This window comes from Impatiens glandulifera, chromosome 3 (genome assembly GCF_907164915.1).
Source record: "Impatiens glandulifera chromosome 3, dImpGla2.1, whole genome shotgun sequence".
NCBI lineage: Eukaryota > Viridiplantae > Streptophyta > Magnoliopsida > Ericales > Balsaminaceae > Impatiens > Impatiens glandulifera.
Window position 1 is genome coordinate 12,614,570 of NC_061864.1, and position 24,375 is coordinate 12,638,944.

The window sequence follows — 24,375 nt, forward strand, 5'->3', positions numbered from 1 at the left end:
CTAAAAAATCTTAAAGTAATAATAATTTATATTTTATTTTCTAATTAATTTAATTTTTAATTTTTCTCTTTTATCATATATATATATATATATATATATATATATATATATATATATATATATATATAAAAACAACACTTTTATAAATATAGTTATATTTATCTTTCATTATTAATTTTATATAAATACATTTTATTTTTTATTATATATTTTTTCTCTTATTATATATATATATATATATATTTATATATATAATATTCTTTTTTCTAGTATTAATTATTTGTTGGTTAATATAAAGATTAACTACAAAATATATATATACACACAAAATTATAAAATTATTTTAATAATCTTAAGTGGTCTACTAATTAAAGGGTTGACATTTCATGCTTAAACTAGAGTTCAAATTCTCACAAATGCGAATTTTGATTGATTTTTCTCTAGGGATAAAATGTCGGGTAAGGGGTTTGGTTGGTGGTTGGTTTGACAATGGGATAAGATGTGTGTAAGGTCACGAGATGGGATGTCGATTGGAGGGTTTAGTGGTTGTTTTGACGAAGTGATGGATAAATATAAGAGGTCGTTAACAAATTAGATATTAGTGGTTAAGAATATATGAATGAGATGTTGATTGACTGAAGTTGTTGATTGAGATGGGTTATTATTTTGTTGAAGTGAGGGTAAAAGAGGTCGTGATAAGAGTAAAAATGAATATATGTGAGCTCACGATATTAGAGGTTGATTGATATTGATGGTTAGTTTGTCGAGGGAGATAAAATGTGTGTGAAAAAATGTGACGTCACGAGATGAGATGTCGATTGAGATTGGTGGCTGGTTTGGAGAGAAATAATAGGTGTGTGAGATCATGATACGAGATGTTGATTATATGATTGGTGGTTGGTTTGTCGAAGTGGTGTTAAAAAAATGTGGTAAAAAATTAGAAGTAAATACATCTAACATTATTTTAGATAAGAGTAAAATGTATTATTTATAATTTCAAGTAATTCTCTAGATAAATTTGTCTTACCTAACTAAATAAATTGTGTAATTAACTTAATTCTTAGTAAGAATAAATCTCTTTTCATTTAATTATTTTAAACTCATAATTTTTTTTTCTAACTTTAGTTATTTGACAAATTTTAAAATATATATTAATATTAAATTTTAGATTGAATTTAATTTTTATAAACTAAAACTAATTTTAAATTTATTAAATTTAAATAATATTAACTTTATTTAAAATATTTATATAAATAATATTTTGTTTATATTTTTATTCATACATATAATTAATTAATGCTAGTTGTAATAAAAACATTTTAAATTAAGGTGAGATTATATTAACTTCCTAAATGAAAAAGTAAAAAACATAATATTTTGCTTCAAATATGCTTTTGTTTCTTCAAATTATACATATATATATATATATGGATCAAATTAATTTTTGTAACTTCACTAAAGGGGAATTATTTGTCTCTTTTGGTCCAAGACTAAGACTTGACTTGGCCACATTTAATGTGTGAAAAATATATCTAAATTATATTTTGTTTATATTTTTATTCGTGCACATAATTAATTAATGTTAGTTGTAATAAAAACGTTTTAAATTAAAGTGAAATTATATTAATTTCCTAAATGAAAAAGTAAAAAACATAATATTTTGCTTCAAATATACTTTTGTTTCTTCAAATTATACACATATATGTAATTTTTTAAATGGATCAAATTAATTTTTGTAACTTCACTAAAGGGGAATTATTTGTCTCTTTTGGTCCAAGACTAAGACTGACTTGGCCACATTTAATGTGTGAAAAACATATCTAAATCATAATTAGTGGTCTTCCTTACAAGAAGACTTTGACTCACATTTTTTTAATTATGATTTATATTTTGGAAAAAATGTTAGCACGGTTAAGACTCACTAATTAGATACATAAATTTTAAACTGCACTTCTTTATTTAGAATAAGAGACATACTAATTATCAATAGAGTATTTACTTTATGAAGTTAATTGCAACAACCCTAGTTAGATTAATTGAGTCTTTTTTAAAGTTGTATGATAACAATCACAATTATTATTATTATTAAATAAAGTCGATAGGACTAGATTTTTTAAGTGTTTTTATACCATGTTTTATTATTATATTAGTACGAAAAACATAACACATCTTAATTTATTGGTTTAATTTTCAACTTTAACTTAAAACGTTTCAAATATAAATTAAATTTGTAACCATTGATTTGTTAGATAAGATTCTTATCACTTGAAAGAGCCTAGCATTAGAGTAAAACAAACCATTTTATTAAAAAAAATAAACTCAATTTTCTTTACATGAACTTGTATAGAGAATTTGAGAAAAGCATTTTCTAACAAACAATTCCAAAAAAATTACACAAAACTAAACACACACCTCATTTCCTTACCTATATAATGTACTTAGAAGTTAGGTTTAGTTTATAGTATTAGTATTAAACATAATTGTATTTGGATTGAATTTAATATAACGTGCCTACATATAGAAAGTGAGTTTTTTTACATTGAAAATTTGTAGTAGTTGATTGAAAGGTATTTCTTTTTGTTTTTATCATATAACAAATAAAAGGGTGGCTGAATTAAGTAAATTATAATTTAGTTAATACCTTAACATAAAAAACTGTTTTTCTTGACGTACGGTCATAAAATAATGCTATTATATGTTAAAATTTTAATAATTTTGTTTTAGAAAAAGTACACAAAAATATACGTCATGACCTTTAACTACGGTAAAAATTATTATAGTTAACCTTACTATGATGGTAAAAGCACTGATTTTTTCAAATCTGTTATAGTATTAAATATTAATCCCTCATTGTATGTTTTTTTATTTATTTAAAAATAAATCATAACCTTTAACTACGATTAAAAATTAATGTGGTAAAATATAGTTATCAACTATATATAGTCAATTATATAGTCAACATTATATATAGAACATCTAGAGAGTTTCTAAGTTTGGAAATTAAAATATTCCTCACAGACGTCACTGAAAAAAAGGTCACGCTCATGGCCTCCAAAAAATTAGTATTTATACGCATGTAATTAATTAATTTGGTCAATAAGAAAATATTAAATTACGATTGAGAATGACTTTCATTTTGGCTTAAATAAAAATATAATTCAAAATAAAAAAGATGGTGCTAAACTCACCTATAAAATAGTAATTACCTGATATTCATCTCTTCACAACTACTCATTGTATTCTAGATCGAACTTTCCATCTAGCTAGAATTAACTCAAAACTCAAAAGGGATCATCATCTCAATGGCAGAAAAGCTTGTTTTGTTGCACACATTGCCTAGCCCGTTCGCTGCAAAGGTGAGAATTGGCTTAGCCGAGAAAGGCGTGGAATACGAGAGCTTCGAAGAGGATTTGAGTAACAAAAGTCAATTGTTGCTCACGGTGAACCCCATTTACAAACAAATTCCCGTTCTTATCCACAATGGAATACCTATCTGCGATTCTTCTATCATTCTAGAGTACATCGATGAGGTATGGACAGAAAATTCTCATATCTTCCCATCCGATCCTTATCTACGAGCCAACACTAGGTTTTGGGTTGATTACATATCAAAAAATGTAAGTCTCATTATTAACAATCCTTATAAAAAATATAATACCTTGGAATTATTGTCTATTTAGATTTTGAGCAATTTTCACTTATATCAAATTGTATTAATTATTTTTCTCGAACAGATATTCGATATATCGCGTGACTTTGTGGTTAAGAGTACAGGAGAAACTCTAGAAGCGGAAAAGAAAGAGCTGGTGAAGCGTTATAAGGTATTGGAAGGGGAACTCGGGAACAAAACCTATTTTGGCGGAGAAAACTTCGAAGCTGTTGATATGGCTTTAATTCCTTTTTCCGGGTGGTTTCTTTCATATGAGAAGACGGGACTAAACATTAAGGATGAGTGCCCTAAGATTGTGGAATGGGCTGAAAGGTGCCTGAAAAGGGAGAGTGTTTCCAAGTCTCTTGCTCCTCCACAATTGATATATGAAGTCCTAAAGAACATAAGGAAACAATATTTTCAGGACAAGTGAAGAGGGTTGATTGATTAGCCAATCAATATTCAATAAGTTTGAATTATATTTGCAATTTTAATAAGTTTTTTTGTGTAATAATAATATGAATAAGAATAATGGTTATTGTTTGTTGCTGGTTGCTTATGCCTTATCTAAATGTTTGTAATATCTTCTATGTATTATGGAATGAATAAATTGTGTACTTTTATTAATATTCACATATATTATTACTTTATTATACATTTGCTTGGTATTGTTGGATAAGTTAACATGAGCCGCTTAAAATATTTTAAAACAAAAATAAAGAAATTACTTAGACCAATCTAAACTTATCCGTGTCAATCTCAAATTATAGATTATTCTATTATAATGTTAAAATATGCCAATAAAAAGTTAAGATTATAAAATTGTTGCAAATCTGTGACGTTTCAAATACATAAATTTTTATAAATAAAAAATTGTAATTTTATTATTTAACAATATAACACGATTTTATATGTTCATTTTATCAAATTATTATCGAAAATTGTTTATGATCTTTTAAAATAAAAAAGATAAAAACTAGGTCAACTTTTATACAATTTTCTTAAATAGGTTTCTCAAAGCACATAAATTTTCATAAACAAAAAAAATGTTATTAATACCAAAATTTTCTGCTTAAAATTCTTTAAAAATTGATACATTTTTCATAAGTAGAAAATAGACATTTTAAGTCTTATGAGACTCAAAGTTGTATTGTAGACCATTATTTATTTTGTACAATGTACGTAAAGACATCAATTTTTATTTAGGATCTACAACTGATATCAAATACAATTTCACAATATAGTTGAAATGAAACTTTATTGAAAACAGTCCGAACTTGAACCCATGATTATAAGGACACGAGTTTATATTCTATATCATTGAGCTATTAGTCTTCGCTACATATGTCCCAAATATATGTCTTCTCCCTATGAGAAAATTTCATAAATTTTTTTTTGAAATTAAACGAGAACTAACATGATATCCCACCACTATGACTCCCGACTTAAACCTAGAGCGCATTCAGATAGAATCGAGTTGTGACCAAAATAACCCTAAACCCTAAAATTTCATAGTTGGGTTAGCCTGTTCGGACATCCTATCCTAGTTTTAAGACCTGTACATACTTTAAAGCTAATTATTATTAAATAAAATTTTAATTTTCCTGTTTTGAAATTAAATTTCTTAATTTTTCTAAATATGTTTTGGAAATAATTCAATGATTTTCCTCACATACATCACTGAGAAGGTCAGGCTCCTGGCCTCCAAAGAAAAGTATCTATATGCATGTAATTTGGCCAATAAGAAAATATTATATTACTATTATAATGAATGACTTATGCAATGTAGTCATCAAAATAGATCAAACAAAAAATATATATGGTGCTAAACTCACCTATAAAATACCTCAGATTCATCTCTTCACAACTCATTGCATTCTAGATCTATCTCCCTAATTAGAATTAACTCAAAACTCAATAGGGTCATCATTGATCATCCCCATATGGCAGAAAATAGGTTGTTTTGTTGGACCTATTACCTAGTCCATTTGCTGCAAAGGTGAGAATTGGCTTAGCTGAGAAAGGTGTGGAATATGAAAGCTTCGAAGAGGATTTGAGTAACAAAAGCAAATTGTTGCACGCGATGAACCCCGTTTACAAGCAAGTTCCTGTTCTTATCCACAACGGACTACCTATATCCGATTCTTCCATCATTCTAGAGTACATAGATGATCTATGGACCGGATATTCTCACATCTTCCCATCTGATCCTCATCTACGAGCTCAGGCTAGGTTTTGGGTTGATTACATAGCCAAAAATGTAAGTAACCACTAACCAGACCCTTATAAATATTATATAATATACATTGGATATTATTGTCCATTTAGTTTGAATAATTTTCACTTATGCAAAACTGTGATCATTTTTCTCTAACAGATATACGAAAAATCAAGTGGATTTGTGGTTAAGAGTTCAGGAGAAAGGCAAGAGGCAAAAAAGAAAGAGTTGGTGAAGTGCTATAAGGTGTTGGAAGAGGAGCTCGGTAACAAAACCTACTTTGGCGGGGAATGCTTCGGAGTTGTTGATATGACGTTAATTCCTTTTTACGGCTGGTTTCTTTCATTGGAGAAGACGGGGCTAAACATTAGGGATGAGTGCCCTAAAATTGTGGAATGGGCTGAGAGATGTATGAAAAGGGAGAGTGTTTTCAAGTCTCTTGCTACTCCACAATCGATATATGAGGTCCTAATGAACTTGAGGAAACAATATTTTCAGGACAAGTGAAGTGAGTTGGTTGATTAGCCTTGAATTATATTTACAACTTTAATAAGTTTATCATGTAATAATAATAATATTAATAAGAATAATGCATGATTTTTGCTAAGTTATTGTATATTATGCCTTTTATACAATGTTTGTAATGTCTTCTATGTATTATTGAATGAATAAATTACTAATGATTGTACTTTTATCAATATTCACACATGAATGTTTGTAATGTCTTCTATGTATTATTGAACATACTTTTTTGCATTAATACATTATAGTGAGAAATAGTTTGCCTATAGAAAAAACGGTTTGACTCGCCATTGACAAATATCAATAAGAGATTTACGAAATACAAAATTTTAAAAAACACTTGCAGAATTTTTTTATAAGAACAATCATGCATGGTATAGTTATAACTTTTCTCAAAAGTTTCATCACAAAGACTTGATGGGTTGTCATTATTAATAGCATTCTATCCTCAATACTGTCACTTACTTGGGATCAAAACTTGACCTTTACAGGTTTATCTCTGGTCTAATTGTTGTTTGTCCAGAGAGTTCTTCAAGTCGCCTGACTAATTTATTCGCCATTTCAGTGTAAGCTACAGAGGCTGCAGAGTTTGGGCTTGTCAACACTATGGGTTTCCCTTCATCTGAGGTACTTCGAATATCAACTTCTAACGGTATCTGAAAATTTATAAAGAAAACTTCATATTAGCTACAAACCAAATCAAATTGAGATCTTTATCATCTCCCAACTAGAACAACTCAAGTTAAGGAAAATTAGAACTAAGAATTTTGTTTTTGGAATCCTTAATGGTAACCCGAAAAGCTAATAACAGTAGTTTTGTGTACCTCGCCAAGGAATGGCACACTCATCTCATCAGCAGTCTTACGAGCACCTTCTTTCCCGAAGATATGTGAAGGTTCACCACAGTGTGGACATTTGAAGAAACTCATGTTCTCGATGATTCCTAGTATCTGATAGATATACAATAATTATGTATAATGAAACATAAATTAGAAAGAAATCCTCAACTTATATTGGAGTGGTGGTTTCGAACAATACCCACATTCGGAAACACTTGTAATTTTTTTTTTGTATCTGGATGCAGATGTAGATCAGAAACAACAATAAATTTCTGAATTGTCTCTGTCTTAATCCTTTCATCCAAGTGTTTCCATATGGGGCATAATCTATAAATTGAAGAACAACAAAAGCATTCAAAACAACCAAACATAGATGTGGACGTAAAATTGAGTATAAGAAATAATAATCATACAGGAATTTTGACTTTAGAGAACATGTTGACTCCTCTTCGAGCATCCATCAAAGCAACATCTTGAGGAGTTGAAACAATCACAGCGCCTGTTGTGAATCCACAAAACGCAAAAACATCTTTTTGAGGAAAAATGGGAATCACAAGCAAAAAGTTAGATACTTGATTCTGTTCATTTTTCATGGTTCATCTTTTCTTTCTCAAAGTAAAATGAAGCGAGATCCATTTGTAATAGTATGAACAAAGAGAGACAAGGGTACTAGACTTAGTCCAAAGCGAGATCCATTTGTGATAGTATGAACAAAGAGAGACAAGGGTACTACACTTAGTCCAATACTTATTTGTAGATTCAATTTTCTCTAATATTTCTAATTCTTCTTTTCGAACAGGGTTTATTATTCTCTAATATTTCAACTACCTGATAATTGCAGTCTCTGTGAAATAGATAGCTGAACATCACCAGTTCCAGGGGGCATATCCACAACGAGAATATCAAGATTTCCCCACTCAACTCCCCTTGACATCTGTTCAAGGGCTTTCATCACCTGAAAATTTCACTACTTTTCATTTTTTAAACTAAAACAATCGTAGAAATAAGAACAACCCATTTCAAAGCAAAGGAAAATACAATGAGACATACCATAGGGCCTCTCCATACAATTGCATCAAATTTTCCCTCTACCAAAACTCCCATTGACATACACTTCACTCCATAGTTTTCTATGGGTACTAATTTCCTGTCTACCATAAACATAGACAACAAAAGCACACCTTAATAAACCAAAACTCTCATGTACATTATAAACCTTAAACCTCATCTCACCTTGACTCACATCTGGCTTTCCACTAAGTTTCATCATTGTGGGAATCGAAGGTCCGTAAACATCAGCATCAAGCAATCCGACCTTGAGTTTGCAATTGTTAGCAAGTGCCACAGCCAAGTTGACTGCAGATTCAAAGATTTTAGACATGACAGAATTAATTTCATTCCCCAAGTGCACAAACGCAGAATTGATAATCAAAACGTATCACTATAAAGGAAATTCTTTTCATTTATTGGCCGATGAATGAATGGAGAGGAAGCAGCTGAAAAACTCTCACCTGCCGTGGTGGACTTGCCCACGCCTCCTTTACCGGATGCGACGGCGATAATCTCTCGGACACCATCAATTTTCAGGCTAGGGGAAGAAACCCCCTTCGCGGCCTGCACCGAAAAGCTCCTAAAGCCTCCTCCGACCTTCTTCACCAAACCGAAACCCATAGAACCAGATGAAGAATAGAACAACCCCAACCCCTGAGTAGAGAGTTTTTGAATAATTACTTTAAGGAATTATAAATTAAATTTATGTTAAATCGATTAATTTTTAATTATCAGTACTATTAATTGTTTTAAAAGAGTTAATTTTTAATTATTTTTAGTGACACATAAATTTGGTGAGAGAATGACTTAGCATCATCTTCATTTGTTAGAAAATATAAAAATGGGAAGAAAGAGAGAAATTATTTAATTTTTTCAGTTAATAAGATTATGCAAAGTTATTCCTCACCTAATCAATTGGTATTTAAGGTTCGAGTTTAAATTATTATTATTTTTTTGTTTTTTTAAATAAGTTTCAACTTTTTAATGATATCGTATTGAATTATTAAAATTTTAACAATTAAGAGTTTTTTTCTTAAATAAACAAAACTTTTATCAATCTTATTTATTGTATTATTTTAATTTTTTAATTATTTGAAAACAATATTGAGATATTTTGTAAGTATTTTTTTTTTTAAATTTAATATTATTTTTGAGATTTACACATTTTAATTTGTTCAAATTTAGTTAGGTGATTAAAAAAAATATGTAATTTAAAGAAATATTTTGTTTTTTTTATAATAGATATAAATTTTGTATTTTAAATTTTAAAATATGATTTAAATGTCATAAAAAAAATTGTGTTATGCGTTGAAATTAAAGGTTAGACATGGTCCTAGGGTAAGCTCAACATGTCCACCGGTTAAGAAAGTTTCTAACAGCTCATTTAATAAAATAAATAACATATTATTAATTTTTTTTAAATATAAAAAGTCTTGCCTAATGGTTATGGATGAAAACTTAAAATTATTATTTGGTTATAGTTCTAATCTCACGAAAAAACTAATTATTATTAATTTTTTTAACGTTTTTTTAGACTCGGATAATTCAAAACTCGAACGCTCTATTAAGGAGTAAGTTATATCAAACCGAATTCATTACGGTTACCTTTAAACTAAACCGACGATTTAAAATTTAGTAAACCAACATCAATGGGTTTGGACCGCTTACCCGTAGGAGAAATAATTGGAAAAAGAATTATTATTTTGTTTGTGCAAATATGGTAAATTATTTAAAAGTAAAAATAAAAAAATATGTTAAATTAAAATCACTTTACTTACTTTCATTATTTGTTTTCACTTCAGAATGGGCCTAAATACAATAATTCTGTCCGGCCCAACTGAAAATAAAAGTAGGTCATTGGTGTTTATCAAAGTGCTGAAATGCGATCAGCAACAGTTTTGTTTTTTTTGAGAAAAAAGGAGCTTAAAATTAAAACGGACTTTGACAATGGTTTAGTGGCAAAACGGTAGATATATAGCTTTTGCCGTCTTCTCCATTCAACACTCTGGTTTGCAGAAGGAAGAATTGTCTCAAAACCTATCAAAATTTTCCAAAAGACTTATCCCCAATTCATATTTACTCGGTTGAAGACGTCTCTTCTTATAGTTTCATCTTCTATACTGAGATGGATAACAGCGGAGCTGATGATGAGCCGTCAAGGCGTGTTCATGTACGTTTTGTCACCAAACTCAAGTCTCCGTTCAAAGTTCCAACCACCTCTATTGCTATTCCATCAAACCTTACCCGGATGGGCCTCTCAGCCATCGTTAACAACCTTCTTGAAGCTGGTAAGTATAAAGGAATGGGTTCTTGAATTTATTCAGGAACTAGTGATTTTGAACTCAAAGGTGCAACCTTGTAAAGAAGTGGTTACTTTTCCTCTTTATTCTTATGAACTAAGTATTGTTGCTCTTCTAACTCTCCAGGTAACGATGATTGGCAACTCGAGCCCTTCGATTTTCTTATCGGGGGAGAGTTAATTCGGATGTCATTGGAAGAGTTTCTAGTTGCTAAGGGTATCTCTGCGGTAATTCTTCTTTCTAACTGTGCTCCAGTAATTTTTAGCTATATGCATTAATGGTACTGTATTTCATTTGCTGTAATTCATTTATGTCATTTTCACTGATAACTATACAACTACTATTCTTCAAACAAGCTCTTTTGTCTTACAGGAGAAAGTTTTAGAAATTGAATACGTCAAGGCTGCAATCCCAAGGAGAGAGGAAGAACCTTCTTTACATGATGATTGGGTCAGTGCTATTGATGGTTCCAATCCTGGGTAAGCTTGTTATGCCATCTACACTTCTGCAAATTTATATTCTTTTTGGTGTTATTTCCATTCATACAACAACACAAACTATTGAAATGTGTTGTATTCAAGTCTGGCATTTGTGGCTTTAGAGTACTTTATTTTAACCCGGGTTTAATCCCAAGCACAACATTCCACGAACCCCCACTTCAATTAAAGTGATTAGGGGGTAGGTAGTTCATTAGTATATAACTGGCGAATTCTATTGCAGTCCTTTCATGTATATTTGTTAGTGTGTGTGTGCATGTAGAACTACGGTACTTGTATATAAAAGTCTTTACTGGTTAGTTCCAAAGGATTTTTGAGAATTCCTTTATTTTCCGATGATCCTCAAAGCATTTGTCTTTCTTAATTGTTTGGTCTGAAAATGTAGAGTTTCTATCAACCATTTTCGAGAAGCCTGTTGTCACAAATAATTGTAACATAAGATTTTCCACAAGTTCAATTACTGGCCACTTCAGAAGTTGAATTAAGTTGCATTTTGCACTGTTATTCAATTGGTCTTTGCAACACTCTCCCATTCTTCTTTCCCTTTTCCCTCCTTTTCCTTCAAGTTTTTATGCTACGTGTTATTATGATTTCTTCAAGCGTTGAGTTTTTCAAACCTTGTTCTTCTATCACACAGGTTCATCATGACGGGATGCTATGACAATTTAGGCAGGTAAGGTTAAAAATTATAATGTAGGAAATCTACCATAAATTATTTTATGTTTGAAGAATAAACCTATTAATTGCATCACCTTGTTTAGGCTGTGGAAGGGTGCTGGTCTGTGTTCGCATATATTAGAGGGACATGGAGCCCCAATTACTTCCATAACTGTTGTTAATCAGAAAGGTAGAAAAAAATCTGTAGATTTGTTTAATACAAGTACAATGTTCTATTTTCCACCCTCTTTCCATGTTCACTTATTACATTCTTTTATCTATTTAAAACTATATAGAATCATTTCTCATATTTTATAGCAGAAGGATGTTGGAAAACAAGGGTACCAATTAACATATTTCCAACAAAAACTTATAAGCCTCAAAGACCAATCTGATTTGGAGGCCATGTTGGCAAAATGCAAAATGGTTGTTATTTGCATTTTACACAGGCTTCAGGTCATTTGACTCTTCCTAGGTTGCCTCCTGAATCTCTCAATCCTTCCTGGTCTTGATTGTACCAAAAAAAGGCCAATGTTACCAAGTTATACACCTAGAACCCACATCACCTGAAAATCTTATTGTTGAATTTGGTAAAGTTTTGGATTTACCAAAAAAAGATCTGTCCTAGTTTGGCTACTTTTTGCTTTTTGGGAGAGTTCTCCTCAAACTGAAGTCAACCAACTTTGATGTATTTCTGGCTTGGTTCTCATTTTATTCTTACTTTTTGGGCAATCTATTGGGCAGGTATGACAGGTTCCAACAATACAACATTTGCTACTGCTTCAAAAGATAAAACAGTGAGGCTGTGGAAGGTATTTAAAACACAGCCTAGATTTCATGCTAATCTAGAAAGCATCCACTTTCTAACAACATATATTCTTTTGTTAAGTTTGATGTAGAGGATTCCACTGAACAATTTACAAAGATTCGAGCTTACAAGATTTTATCTGGGCATAATGCATCTATTCAAAGTGTTGCAGCAGATCCTTCTGGAGATAAGGTCAGACAATTAATCTCTTATACAGTTAGTTACCGGAAACCATTAAAAAGTTCTTTTCACACTATTTTTATCATGTGTTTGTAGATTTGTTCTGGTTCTTGGGATTGTAGCATCAAATTGTGGCAAACAGATCAACTTGATGCTGGAAGTGATCAAGTGTCTACCAAGAAAAGGAAAACAGGAGTTGATGATGTAGAAGTTCAAACAGAGGTAAGTATATTCTTGGGAATATAAATATTACTAAAACAGGCTGATTTTCTTGTTGAAAATATTCCTTTCATACGATTTTAATGTGGCTACTCCATGGAGTTTAAAAGTTATTAGTGATATAGAGCTTGTTAAATGTAGTTATTTTTTTTTTTTTATAAATCAGTTTTTAACTGGTTTGATGGAAAATGGATTATTTGGGTTAAATGACTAAAATATCCTTTGAATTTAATATTTTAAAATGTTACAAAAATAAAGCAAGGATACTTCGGTATTTTTGTTGATGATTTAATAGAAGAAGTGATCCACATCAAACTTCAGACAAGTCCATAGTGCTTTGACATAAAAATCAGCTTGAAACTAAAGCTATTTTAGTAACTAAAAAAGTAAAACAAAAAACTAGTCATTTGGTGAGAAGTATTGATTTTACTGGAAAAGGTGATCAAGTATGGCATTATATTATTACCTAGAGTGGGACTGGAAAAAGGATTGTCACTCAAAAATGGGACAGAATGAATAGTATATATTTTCCATTGTCATTTCATTCTTCAAGTATCTAACTTGCTTTAATTGTTATTTTTTATTTTCTTTTCGCAAAAGGGTGAAGCTAGTTCCACTCTTGTGGGCCACACTCAGTGTGTGTCTTCTGTTTCCTGGCCGGAATATCGCACCATTTATTCTGGATCATGGGATCATTCCATTAGAAAGTGGGATATCGAAAGAGAGGAGGCTACAGATGAAAGGGTATGTAATTATCGTGATTTCCAACTCAATAAAGTCAACCAACCGCCTTTTCTTATTTTTTGTTTATTTAATATCCTTGTTTTCTATCAGTATACTGGAAAAGTTGTCAACTGCCTTGATGTTGGAGGAGAAAGCTCTGCTCTCATTGCAACTGGGAGCTCTGACCCGATTCTTCGTATATGGGATCCTCGGAAGCCAGGTATTTTCCCTATTTCCCTACCTCTTATAGATAGTAACTTACTTTATCAACAAGTTCATAATATGCATCTGATTCATATATTTATGTATAGGTACTACCGCTCCTATTTTCCAGTTTTCATCACACAGTTCCTGGATCTCTTCTTGCAAGTGGCACAAGACATCATGGTTTCATTTGGCTTCTGCATCTTATGATGGAAAAGTTATGTTGTGGGATTTAAGAACTGCGGTAATGTGGTCTTTCTCTATAACGTGCCTATTTTGGAAACTAGTATATTGTCACAATCACGATCTCTTGAAAAAAAAACTGAAAATGATTTTATTCCATTTGGTATAAGATATTTTTATTTATCACCATCATTTTAGAATATGATTTTGTTACTTCATGGGCTGTTTTGGTGTAAAAATAAATAAGAAAACATGATGAGGTCCATTTGGTAACACTTTCTTGATCTCTGAATAGGGGTCTAGACGAGAAACTGTATATAATTTTCTTTCAAATTACCTTTTACTATCAGATGAGTGTCTCATCTGGATCCTTCTTTGAAAATAAAACTTAGTTATACACAAATTCAAACATTTATTGATGGTTTCTTATCCAGGTACGTATCTAGATCCAAAAATGTATCCAAATGGGCAAAAAAAATTCTAAATTTGTTATGTTTGAGAGATCTACAAAAATATTTCGGAACATGATCAAGAAAAAAAATCTCTATATCAAATATACAAAAAAAAACAATTACACTAAAATTTGGATAGTAATGTAGTTATATCTGCATTCTATACCAAGTCCTTCAATATAAATGAAGAAATATTTGTTGACGTCTTAATTTCATCTTACTTGCAGTGGCCGCTTGCAATGATTGAATCACACAAAGACAAGGTATCATTGATGTTTTTGCTTCTTTTTGTAAAGTTCTCTAATAGTCACTTGAGCTGAAAATAGAACTCTCCAAATTTGGTGGCCTATTTCAAATTTCAGGTGTTATGCCTGGATTGGTGGAGAGAAGATAGCATCGTCAGTGGCGGTGCAGACTCAAAGCTCTGCATTTCTTCAGGCATATCTGTTCAGTAATAATAAAGAGAGGTACCTTCATTCGATATGAAAATCGAGCTCTTCATACAAAATCTATGAAAAGTCATAATACACAACAATTATAATGCCTTTTCCTTTTCAATCTCTGCCCTGATTAATTCTTTTCCTTTCTTGGTTTTGTTTTCTCTTCAGCAATGAATTATGTTGCGATTAAAATCCCAGCCAGAACAAGTTATGATGGATCTGGATTCTTTGACTGGAGTTTGTGTGACTTTTGAACCAATTTTGAGCTGTTGTAGCTGCTAGCAGTGTAATTTAGTTGACCCTTTTCTATTCTTAGGTTATATTTTTTCCTGGACCATAAATTTGTTGGATATGTTCTTAATGGAATAGATAATAGACAGCTGAAGTAAATTATATGTTACAAGTCAATTTTGATTAATGGGTGGATACTCATATATATTTATATATTTGATTTCTAAAAATCACTCAACCCATTTTCATATTTCACTTAATTAAAATAAAATTATTATTTCAAAATACTTTATTTTAAATTATCAAAATTATATATCTAAAAAGATTATGTATATTATATCATTCATATGTCAGACTTGATGAGACAATAACCAAATCACTTTACTCAATCTTTTACACAATAATCATTATTTTATAATATATATTTTAAAATTTTTCAAAATAAAATTATTATTTCAAAATAATTTATTTTTAATTATCATAATTATATATCTAAAAAGTATTATGTATTATGATTTAATTTTAATTTTTTAAAAATATTTATCATTATATATATATATATATAATTTATTTATTTATAATTCTTAAAAAATTCAAATAAAATATTTTTACCCAATGTATTATATGTTATCAAATTATGTGGTTTATAAAATTATTATATCAAAATATTGTATTCTATATTATTACTATTTTTTTTTAAGTTGAAAGGACAAAAATTTACAAACTTCTATTCTGTTCAATTTAAGACTTTATAATAAACATTTAGTCATTTTAAAAAAATATTATTGCTAACTATGTTGTTTAGTTGGAGTTTAAATCATTTAATAAGATTAATCATTTAGATTTATAAATAAAATAAAATATTGTTTTAATAATTAAATTATATTAATTATTTATATATATATATATTTTTAATAATCTAATTATTTTTAAAAAATATATTGCTTAAAAGTATTTAATTTAAATTTATTATAAAACAAAAATAAAGACATAAATAAAAATAAACTCTATAAAATTATCTTAACTGTGAATAGTTGTATAAAATTTAAAACAATAAAAATTCACAAGAATATTCCACAAACCATATAATTTTCTTTTTAAATTTAAAAATTAACACAATTCTTATAATTCTAATAGACATCAATTTATAACATTTTTAATGGAATCGATCCGTAACATTTGTTCTCTTAAACTCGATTATTAATCTTTGAACTATCCTAGTTAGTTACTTAAGTATTTGTTGTTAGAATAAAATAACGCAGTTTTAAATATAAAAATAATTCAGTCTTAAATAAATATATTTAATCTTGTATAATCATATATCTTATTATTATTATCATTCCTTAAAATAATGATGAAATTATTAAAAATGTTATAAGTAATTAATATAATATTATTAAAATCCTTTATACTACATGAAATCAAAATTTATTGAAATATAACCTATATTTTGATTCAAATGTTAGAGGGTATTCCTTTTGATCAAAACTATTTTGGCTAGAGTTGTATGGGTGAACATTAATGTTTGTACTTCATTTTTATTCTTACTTCATACAAAGTTATTTGATGAATAGAGTTTACTACTTTTAGTATTATATATATATATATATATATATATATATATATATTAATCTTTCATTTTTAAGTTGTTTATTTATCACTCAATTATAAATTATGTTTATTTTGTTATAGTATCTGGTATGTTGTCTAATAGTTACAATAGAGATAAATTAATTTTGTTCAACATAATAATGTTTAAATAATACACAAAACTAACCTAAAATATAACATACCAACATATTAATTTATTAAAGATATATAAAAAGATATATCTTCTTTCTTTTTTAAGATATATAAATCATTTTATCCTTTATTTCTTCAATTTTTGTGACAAATTTAACTCTTATCATAATCATACCATTTCCTCTTTAAATAAATATTCTAAAATATCTTTAAAACATTTTAAAATTAAATTATGATACAATCAAAACATGGATTTTTAATTCAACAAATTAATGATATTTTGAATTTTAACTTAATCTGTAACTAATACTTTATAAAAACATTCTTAAATTGTACATCTATTTAAAATCACATCATTAGCTCATTCATCCTGAATTTAAATTTTAAGTAAAAATATTATATATATATATATATATATATATATATATATATATATATATATATATATAAAATTCATAACCTATAAATATTGTTATCATTTATTTTCACTATTTTATTTTTCAAATCAAAAGTTTCAATTTATAAAAATAAATAAATACAAAAGATTTAGATTTTATATAAAACTTCTTCACATAAATATCTTAGAAAATAAAATATATATATATTTTTTAAACTATTACAAAATGTTAAATAGAAGTGTTTTTAAATATGGAATGATATACCTCCTCCAAGATCAATAGTACTTCAAATGCTCGACTAACTTAATCAACTTATAACAATATATACTTTTCTATCGCATCTAACAATCTTATCAATGACATCTTATATAATATTGAAAACTTGAGTAAAAATACATATTAATCAAATGAAAACATTACTTAAACATGTATGATTCATTTAAATTTGCACTCACATATAAAACCATTACATTATCCTCTAAAACACATATAGTTCATTCAAATTTACACTAACATATATATATCATCATTAAATTATCCTATCAAACACATATAATTCATTCAAATTTGTACTCACATGTATTACTATCATAACACTATCCCTCAAACATATACAGTTCACTCACGTATAATACTATCATTACATTATCCCCTTAAACACATATAATTCATTCAAATTTACACCCACGTATATCACTAACTGTCATCTTAACACATATAATATATTCAAAGCAAATGAAAACATTACTCAAACACATATGATTAATTCATATTTTGAATTTGATTTTTTTTAATAAAATAATGTATAATTCATTCAAATTTGCACCAACATCACTACCAATTTAATAAATCATTTATAATATCTCAAATAACACCATCAAATCAAATTTACACCCTACATATATCATCATCACTATATCCCCTCAAACATATATAGTTCATTCAAATTAACACTTACATCTATCACCATCATACTATCCCCTCAAACATATATAGTTCATTCACATATACCACAATCACAATATCCTTTCAAACAAATATAATTCATTCAAACTTACACCCACATGTATCACCATCACACTATCCCCAAAAACATAATTTATAATTGTAAAGATTCGAACTTTAGTCTCGAAAGTGGAAAGTGATCACTTTAATCATTAGATCATTTGTGATTGATGAACTTTATTTATATATTTTTTGAATGTATATATGATTTGTAGCGTAATAAATATTAAAAATATATTTTTTTTATTATAAAATTATATATAATTTATTTAAATTTGCACGAACATAATGTGGAAGGTGATCAATTTAATCATTAATTAAATGTATAATTATAGTTCGTGTTTAATAAATTAAAGTTCACGAGTTTAATTCTTACCTAAATATTATTAACTAGAAAAAAATAATATTACTTGAAAAAGATCACAAACACAAAGTATACTATGGATTATTTATTATACATAAAAAATAATTAAATATATTTTAGAATATAATTTTAAATATTAATATATAACTATTCAAACTAAAATTAATATATCAATCACAATTATTTAAGATAACTTTAATTTATTCAATATTTTGTATTTTAGTTTTATAAAAATAATAAAGTATTAATATAATTATAAATTATATCACATCTATTTATTATTAGTTGAAATATTTAAAATATTATAATAGAGTAAAATATTAAATTATATATATTCACATAATCTCACTTAAAATTCTAATAAATATTGTTTTTATATAACTTTTAAGGTATAAATAATATATATAGTTTAAACAAATAAAATATTATTTAGATTAACTTTTTGACATATTATTTAATAGTGAATGAAAAAGATATAAAGTGTTTTTAAATATGTCATTTTAATTATTAAAAGAAAAATATTTAAATTGAAATTAATATAATAAATTTTAAAAGGATAAATAATTAATAAAAAACTAATTATATTATATATTTTTATATAAGATTAATTATTTTTAATAATAATAGTATAATATAATAAATTTAAATATTTAAAAACGAAATAATTAAATTAAAATTAATATAATAAATTTTAAAATGATAAGTAATTAATTAATAAATTATTTTATTTATTTACTTTTGTGAATTAAATTAAAATTTATAAATCAACTTTAGTGATGAAAACATAATAAATTATATAATTAAAATAAAGATATTTATTTTGTAATATAAATCATTTTTTATTTATATTCGAACACAAAAAACTCTTTAAATTAATATTTGGTAAATTAATAAACTCTTTAAAATAATAAATTTGTCGATTCAGACTTAGGCTAATGTAAAAAATTGAAAACTCGATAAAATAATAAGATAATTTTTTCGAAAAATTCCTATATAATATTCGGTACCAAGAAAGTCATAAATTCATAATTCATAAGAATTGAAAACATATATATTATGCTTTACTTAAATATGATTCAATAGTTGTCTATTTTCCTTTACTTCCTTTACAGTATTACTTCAAAAGTCATTTAATATTTCAAAAGTCATTAATAGTGCTAAGTTTGGAGTCTCAATGTTCGATGCAACGTAATTCTAAGAGAGACTAATTTATCTTTTTGTTTGGTAGTATAATTCCTTTATTTTACACGGATATATGAATCATACGTTGAATCGGTTAAAAATTTTTTAAATTAATAATTATTAATTAATCAATAAATTAATAAATTTTTAAATTAATTACTTTTCCATATTAATTTAAAGAGTTTATATATATATATATATATATATATATATATATATATATATATATATATATATATATATATATATATATATATATATATATATATATATATATATATATATATATATATATAAATAAAAGATGTTATCTCAGATATTGATGATTTGATTAGGAAGGATTTAGGTTAATTACATATTGATTTAGTAGTTATTCAAATTTTATATTAGATAAAAAAATTAATTACTTGAGAATGTTTAGTCTTTTTTTTTAATTTAAAAAGCTAATTTTTTTATTCATTTAATTATAATATTTTATTTTTAAAATTGAAACTATGGTTTTTAGGATTTTATGGACAATTTTATTATCAACTATATAAAATTGTATTTATATTTTTGTTTTAGTATTGATTAATTAATATTGATACAATTATAAAAATATATAAATAAAAGGACATAAGTAAAAAAAAATCTTTAAATATCATTAATCGAAATATAATCAATGTCAAATCCTTCTCCTTCATCGCCTTTCTCTTCAATGTTTATATCAGAAAAAAAACTAGAGTTATGCGACACATGCATGCATATAAGGCTATAAATCAGATTACATTTTTTCCCCAAGACCGACCCACTTAGGCCCGCGACCCTAGCGGGCTGGCCCATGTAGGCCCACTTCCAAATAGGTTGCTAATATTTCAACTCAACTCGGGAGGACCAACCCAACGGGCCTAACCCAAATTGACGACTCTAATTATGGCTAGTCTTATGTGTCAAGAAGAGGTTGAATCGACAATTCACTTACTTTTGCATTGTCGAGGGGTGACTAGTATTCGGAGCCTTTTGTGGAGTATTATTGGGATTCATTGAGTGATGCCCGAGTTCTTAAGTAGTTGTTGAGAAGTTTGGATTGATGCGAATGAAATGCCAGACCTACATATAGAGCCGACCCCGAGTTTTGGGCTACCCCAACCCCGCTAGAAAAAAAAGTCGATATATTTTTGTTGCCATAGGTCTAGTTTAGAAAATTGATAAAAAAAAATATTTTTGGTGAGATTTTAACCCATAACCATATAAAAATCCTAAGTTTTATCTTGAAACACTAAGCTACACCATTTTATGTATAAAATTACAATAAACTTAACTAAATACCTTAATATTTTAACAAGTGGGTTGCCCTAACCCGGGAGTTTGTCAGGTTTATCCTAGGACCGACTCTACCTACATATTTGGGTTATAATCCCAATTATTATTTGGTGGACTATTTGGTTGGAGAGAAGTTGTTGAAATTTTAAGATAGTGACTGTTGAACTGAGCATTCAACTGATCATTTCTTTCTTGGGGCATCATAATCTCTTGTTTATTAATTTGGAAAAATAGATTCTTCATCTGGTTTCTCAGTCCTGCCAAATTTGCTATTTCGTTTTTCCTCATTGACCACGTTGGACCAGCAGTAGGATCCTTGTTATCAGCCTGAGTATTTTCTTTGCCATGAATTGCAGCAGTATGAGGAGCTGAGGAGATGACTATTTCAGGGATGCTATCTTTCCTGACTTGTTTGTTCTTTTCGGCCCATCTAACCCTTATATTTCCCACAAAACCGTTGCCTTCAATTGTTCCGATCTTCTTTAGAATATCCCCTTTAGTGTTCTTCTCTTGTGTATCAGTTTTCCTCTTTTGAATGCTATCAATTGGAGTTTCAGGATCCAGATTAACGAGTGGAGAAAACGCACCCAGGTTCAATATCTTAGGGTTAGCCTCGGGTGTCACAGTTTCCTTGGGATTTACTTCAGCATTCTTCTTAGAACTTGAGTTATTTGCCTTCATGTTTTTCCTTTCTTTGATTTTCGATCCATTCTTACCCTTCTTAGCTGTTTTAGAATTATTCGATCCGGTTTCTTGATCGATCTTTTCAATTTCAGCACTTGTTTTGGAAGAATTATGCCTCTTTGCTTTTGGTTTGATCTTTGTTGCCGATATCTTCTTCATTGACTTATAATATTCGAGGTCGCATATTATTGTTTCATCATAGTCAGTGCTATCGTCTGATTCCAAATCAACATCTATGCTTTGGTTCTTTTGATTCGACTGGTGGCTCATAGCTTTGTTAGTAGATTTATTATCTTAGCGATTAGGACCGGTAGAAGGTGGATATGTGATGTCAGGACCGACATTTAAAGAGATAGGACCGGCATTAGAAGAGCTAGGACTGACATTAGAATAGCTAGGACTGGCATTAGAAGAGCTAGGACCAGTATTTGAAGAGCTATGACCGGCGTTTGAAGAGCTAGGACCGTCATTTGAAGAGCTAGGACCGGCATTTGAAGAGATATGACCAATGCCATGAGTAGTTTTAGTGTGTCCAGGACCGGCGTGTTCAGGATCAATGACTTGAATATTCATGTTATCCACCCTTATTAGACCCAACTTTTTTGCATCTAAATTATCTTTTTCAGACCCAGCCAAGCGAAAACTGTTGACTAACCCCATATTAGACCCGGCCAAGCGAAAACCGTTGGCTAACCCCTCATCAGATCCGGCCAAGCGAAAACCGTTGGCTAATTCTTCCAGTTTCATACATTTTTCACCTCTTATACCCTGACTTATATTCTGACCCAACTTATTTGTAGTTTCCATGAGATCCATACCCAGACCCAGATTTTCAAACAGATTGTCATTCATGATGTCATCAATCAATGAATCAATATAATTTCCAGCCAAGCTTTCACCATTGGCTATACCAATCAAGTTCAGTTCATCATCCTTTAGATCTGTATTATTAGTCTTTTCTAATTTAGCTGAATTTATTTCCATGTATAGCTCTAACTTAGATCCAATTTTTTCAGTGTTTCCAGATTCTGTTAGACTATGTCCTTTAACAGTTTCAGCTAGATGTGCAGACTGTTTAGAAGATCCTGCAATTTTAGCCTCAGTTTCAGAATCCTGGGTGCATTTAGTGTCTTCTGTCCAACCTTTTTCAAGCCTAGTACATAATCTGGATATCTGACTTTCCATTTGATCCTTAGCATTCTGGTCATTAATAGAATCCGAGACTTTTAGATTTGCAAGATTTCCCATTGCAGAACAAGACTCTGAAATTATATCCTTCTTTGGACCTAATGGACTCTGAGCAGCTGATATCTCCAACCCTGTAGAGGAAATTTCAAAATGACATATTTTGCCCAGTTTAGCATCCTCTCTAGTAGGACCGGTAAAATTTGTTTTCTGATCTTTCTCTGCACCTGAATTACCCAAACTGTCATGTTTTCCTACTTCTGAAACTGACCCCGACCTTGTAATATTCTTTTAACCTATTAATTCTCGATCAGAAGTCTTATTCAGCTCTGTCATACTTACCTCAATAGGAACACCAGTACCAACTTCAGTAGAATCATTCAAAACAGACATAAACTTCAGCATAATGTTTTCACCCGATTCAGAAACAGACCCCAATTTTGAGTTTTCAATAGGATCCAATAAACCTGTACAATTTATGTAATTTTCCTGCATTACCTTAGAGCCTTTTTGACAGATTATCTCCAACATTGGGACCGAATTTTCAGCACAAGCGACCCGATTGTCATCAATTTCAGCAAGACAAGATTTCAAATCCAATTTCCCAACAGAATGACCGGTCAGGTCTAGGGTACCAACCAGCGACTCTAACAGTCCATTCTGTGCAGCAAGTCCAGTAACAACAGAATTTTCTGGAATTAAAGTCCTATCATTTCTATATGCAGTACTGTCTTTTCCTATCAATTCAATTCTATCATTTCTATTATGAACATGCATATTGTTACAGTATGAATCCCCAATAGAACTATTCTCATGTAATTCATCAGCATGTGGAAAAGAACTCATACCCGATGAAGTATTTGGCATAGAATCAATAGGCGCATCTTCTCCGTTGTTTAGGACTTCATCCATGATTTCTGGCTTCTGCTTCCTAGGATTGTTAAGAGACCTGTGAGTTCGTCTATCAGACCTAGCCTTGCTGCTTATCGACGGCCCCTTCAGCACCTTCTTAGGATCATCAGGGCGGACTTGAATGACGCCCCTTGCCCGAGTAACTACACTGGACGGGCGCGTACCAGTCATTGGAAAGATCAAGCGCAAACTGCCTAATCTTCAAAGGAGCCACAGAGGTTGGAATTCTGCAGCAAAGGGTGGGCGCAAACAGCACGATTGGAAACCAATCGCACCGGAACAGGGGCTTGAAAATAATTGCTCAAACAAGAAAGGGTTTAAGCAATTTTGGAACGGTCTATAGCTACGAAAGCTTCCTCCAGACCGAACACTTGATTCAAACGGCGAGAAAGAAGTTCAATGGAGACCTACCCGCGCCTCGCGGTGTG

The 24,375-nt window shown here is 29.2% G+C and overlaps 4 protein-coding genes across 5 annotated transcripts; 3 read left to right on the forward strand and 1 right to left on the reverse strand.

The window, feature by feature from the left end:
* The first annotated feature begins 3,240 nt into the window (after positions 1-3,240).
* Positions 3,241-4,199, forward strand: LOC124932618 (glutathione S-transferase U19-like). The gene is made up of 2 exons (XM_047473276.1): positions 3,241-3,617; positions 3,735-4,199. Exons 1-2 carry the CDS (start codon positions 3,303-3,305, stop codon positions 4,080-4,082), a joined length of 663 nt encoding a protein of 220 aa, XP_047329232.1. The 5' UTR covers positions 3,241-3,302; the 3' UTR covers positions 4,083-4,199.
* Positions 4,200-5,307: 1,108 nt separating this feature from the next.
* On the forward strand, positions 5,308-6,374 carry LOC124929741 (glutathione S-transferase U19-like). Its single transcript, XM_047470135.1, has 3 exons — positions 5,308-5,337; positions 5,649-5,909; positions 6,027-6,374. Exons 1-3 carry the CDS (start codon positions 5,308-5,310, stop codon positions 6,372-6,374), a joined length of 639 nt encoding a protein of 212 aa, XP_047326091.1.
* A 326-nt stretch (positions 6,375-6,700) lies between these two features.
* LOC124931212 (iron-sulfur protein NUBPL) lies at positions 6,701-8,931 on the reverse strand. The gene is made up of 7 exons (XM_047471635.1): positions 8,740-8,931; positions 8,462-8,584; positions 8,279-8,379; positions 8,057-8,183; positions 7,642-7,727; positions 7,214-7,339; positions 6,701-7,045 (listed from the first exon to the last, which is right to left on the reverse strand). Exons 1-7 carry the CDS (start codon positions 8,897-8,899, stop codon positions 6,875-6,877), a joined length of 894 nt encoding a protein of 297 aa, XP_047327591.1. The 5' UTR covers positions 8,900-8,931; the 3' UTR covers positions 6,701-6,874.
* Positions 8,932-10,216: 1,285 nt separating this feature from the next.
* Positions 10,217-15,372, forward strand: LOC124929483 (ribosome biogenesis protein WDR12 homolog). 2 transcript variants are annotated; one of them, XM_047469856.1, is made up of 14 exons: positions 10,217-10,566; positions 10,705-10,805; positions 10,951-11,057; positions 11,713-11,748; positions 11,837-11,922; positions 12,477-12,544; positions 12,622-12,732; positions 12,817-12,942; positions 13,540-13,683; positions 13,774-13,882; positions 13,974-14,110; positions 14,729-14,764; positions 14,864-14,981; positions 15,110-15,372. In XM_047469856.1, exons 1-13 carry the CDS (start codon positions 10,404-10,406, stop codon positions 14,954-14,956), a joined length of 1,317 nt encoding a protein of 438 aa, XP_047325812.1. In that variant the 5' UTR covers positions 10,217-10,403; the 3' UTR covers positions 14,957-14,981; positions 15,110-15,372. The 2 variants fall into 2 exon arrangements, with proteins under 2 accessions (XP_047325812.1, XP_047325811.1); XM_047469855.1 differs by having other exon boundaries at positions 10,218-10,566; positions 14,864-14,968.
* Positions 15,373-24,375: the final 9,003 nt, after the last annotated feature.

Excerpts from the sequence above, each read along its gene's own strand:
- LOC124932618 (XM_047473276.1), top strand. The coding sequence starts at position 3,303 with ATGGCAGAAAAGCTTGTTTTGTTGCACACATTGCCTAGCCCGTTCGCT. Across the intron at positions 3,618-3,734 it reads TTGATTACATATCAAAAAAT|ATATTCGATATATCGCGTGA; the intron begins GTAAGTCTCATT and ends TTTCTCGAACAG.
- LOC124929741 (XM_047470135.1), top strand. The coding sequence starts at position 5,308 with ATGATTTTCCTCACATACATCACTGAGAAG. Across the intron at positions 5,338-5,648 it reads TCACATACATCACTGAGAAG|GTGAGAATTGGCTTAGCTGA; the intron begins GTCAGGCTCCTG and ends TTTGCTGCAAAG. Across the intron at positions 5,910-6,026 it reads TTGATTACATAGCCAAAAAT|ATATACGAAAAATCAAGTGG; the intron begins GTAAGTAACCAC and ends TTTCTCTAACAG.
- LOC124931212 (XM_047471635.1), bottom strand. The coding sequence starts at position 8,899 with ATGGGTTTCGGTTTGGTGAAGAAGGTCGGAGGAGGCTTTAGGAGCTTT. Across the intron at positions 8,380-8,461 it reads AAAGCCAGATGTGAGTCAAG|ACAGGAAATTAGTACCCATA; the intron begins GTGAGATGAGGT and ends TGTTTATGGTAG. Across the intron at positions 7,728-8,056 it reads ACAGAGACTGCAATTATCAG|GCGCTGTGATTGTTTCAACT; the intron begins GTAGTTGAAATA and ends GATTCACAACAG.
- LOC124929483 (XM_047469856.1), top strand. The coding sequence starts at position 10,404 with ATGGATAACAGCGGAGCTGATGATGAGCCGTCAAGGCGTGTTCATGTA. Across the intron at positions 11,058-11,712 it reads ATTGATGGTTCCAATCCTGG|GTTCATCATGACGGGATGCT; the intron begins GTAAGCTTGTTA and ends TCTATCACACAG. Across the intron at positions 12,943-13,539 it reads ATGTAGAAGTTCAAACAGAG|GGTGAAGCTAGTTCCACTCT; the intron begins GTAAGTATATTC and ends TTTTCGCAAAAG.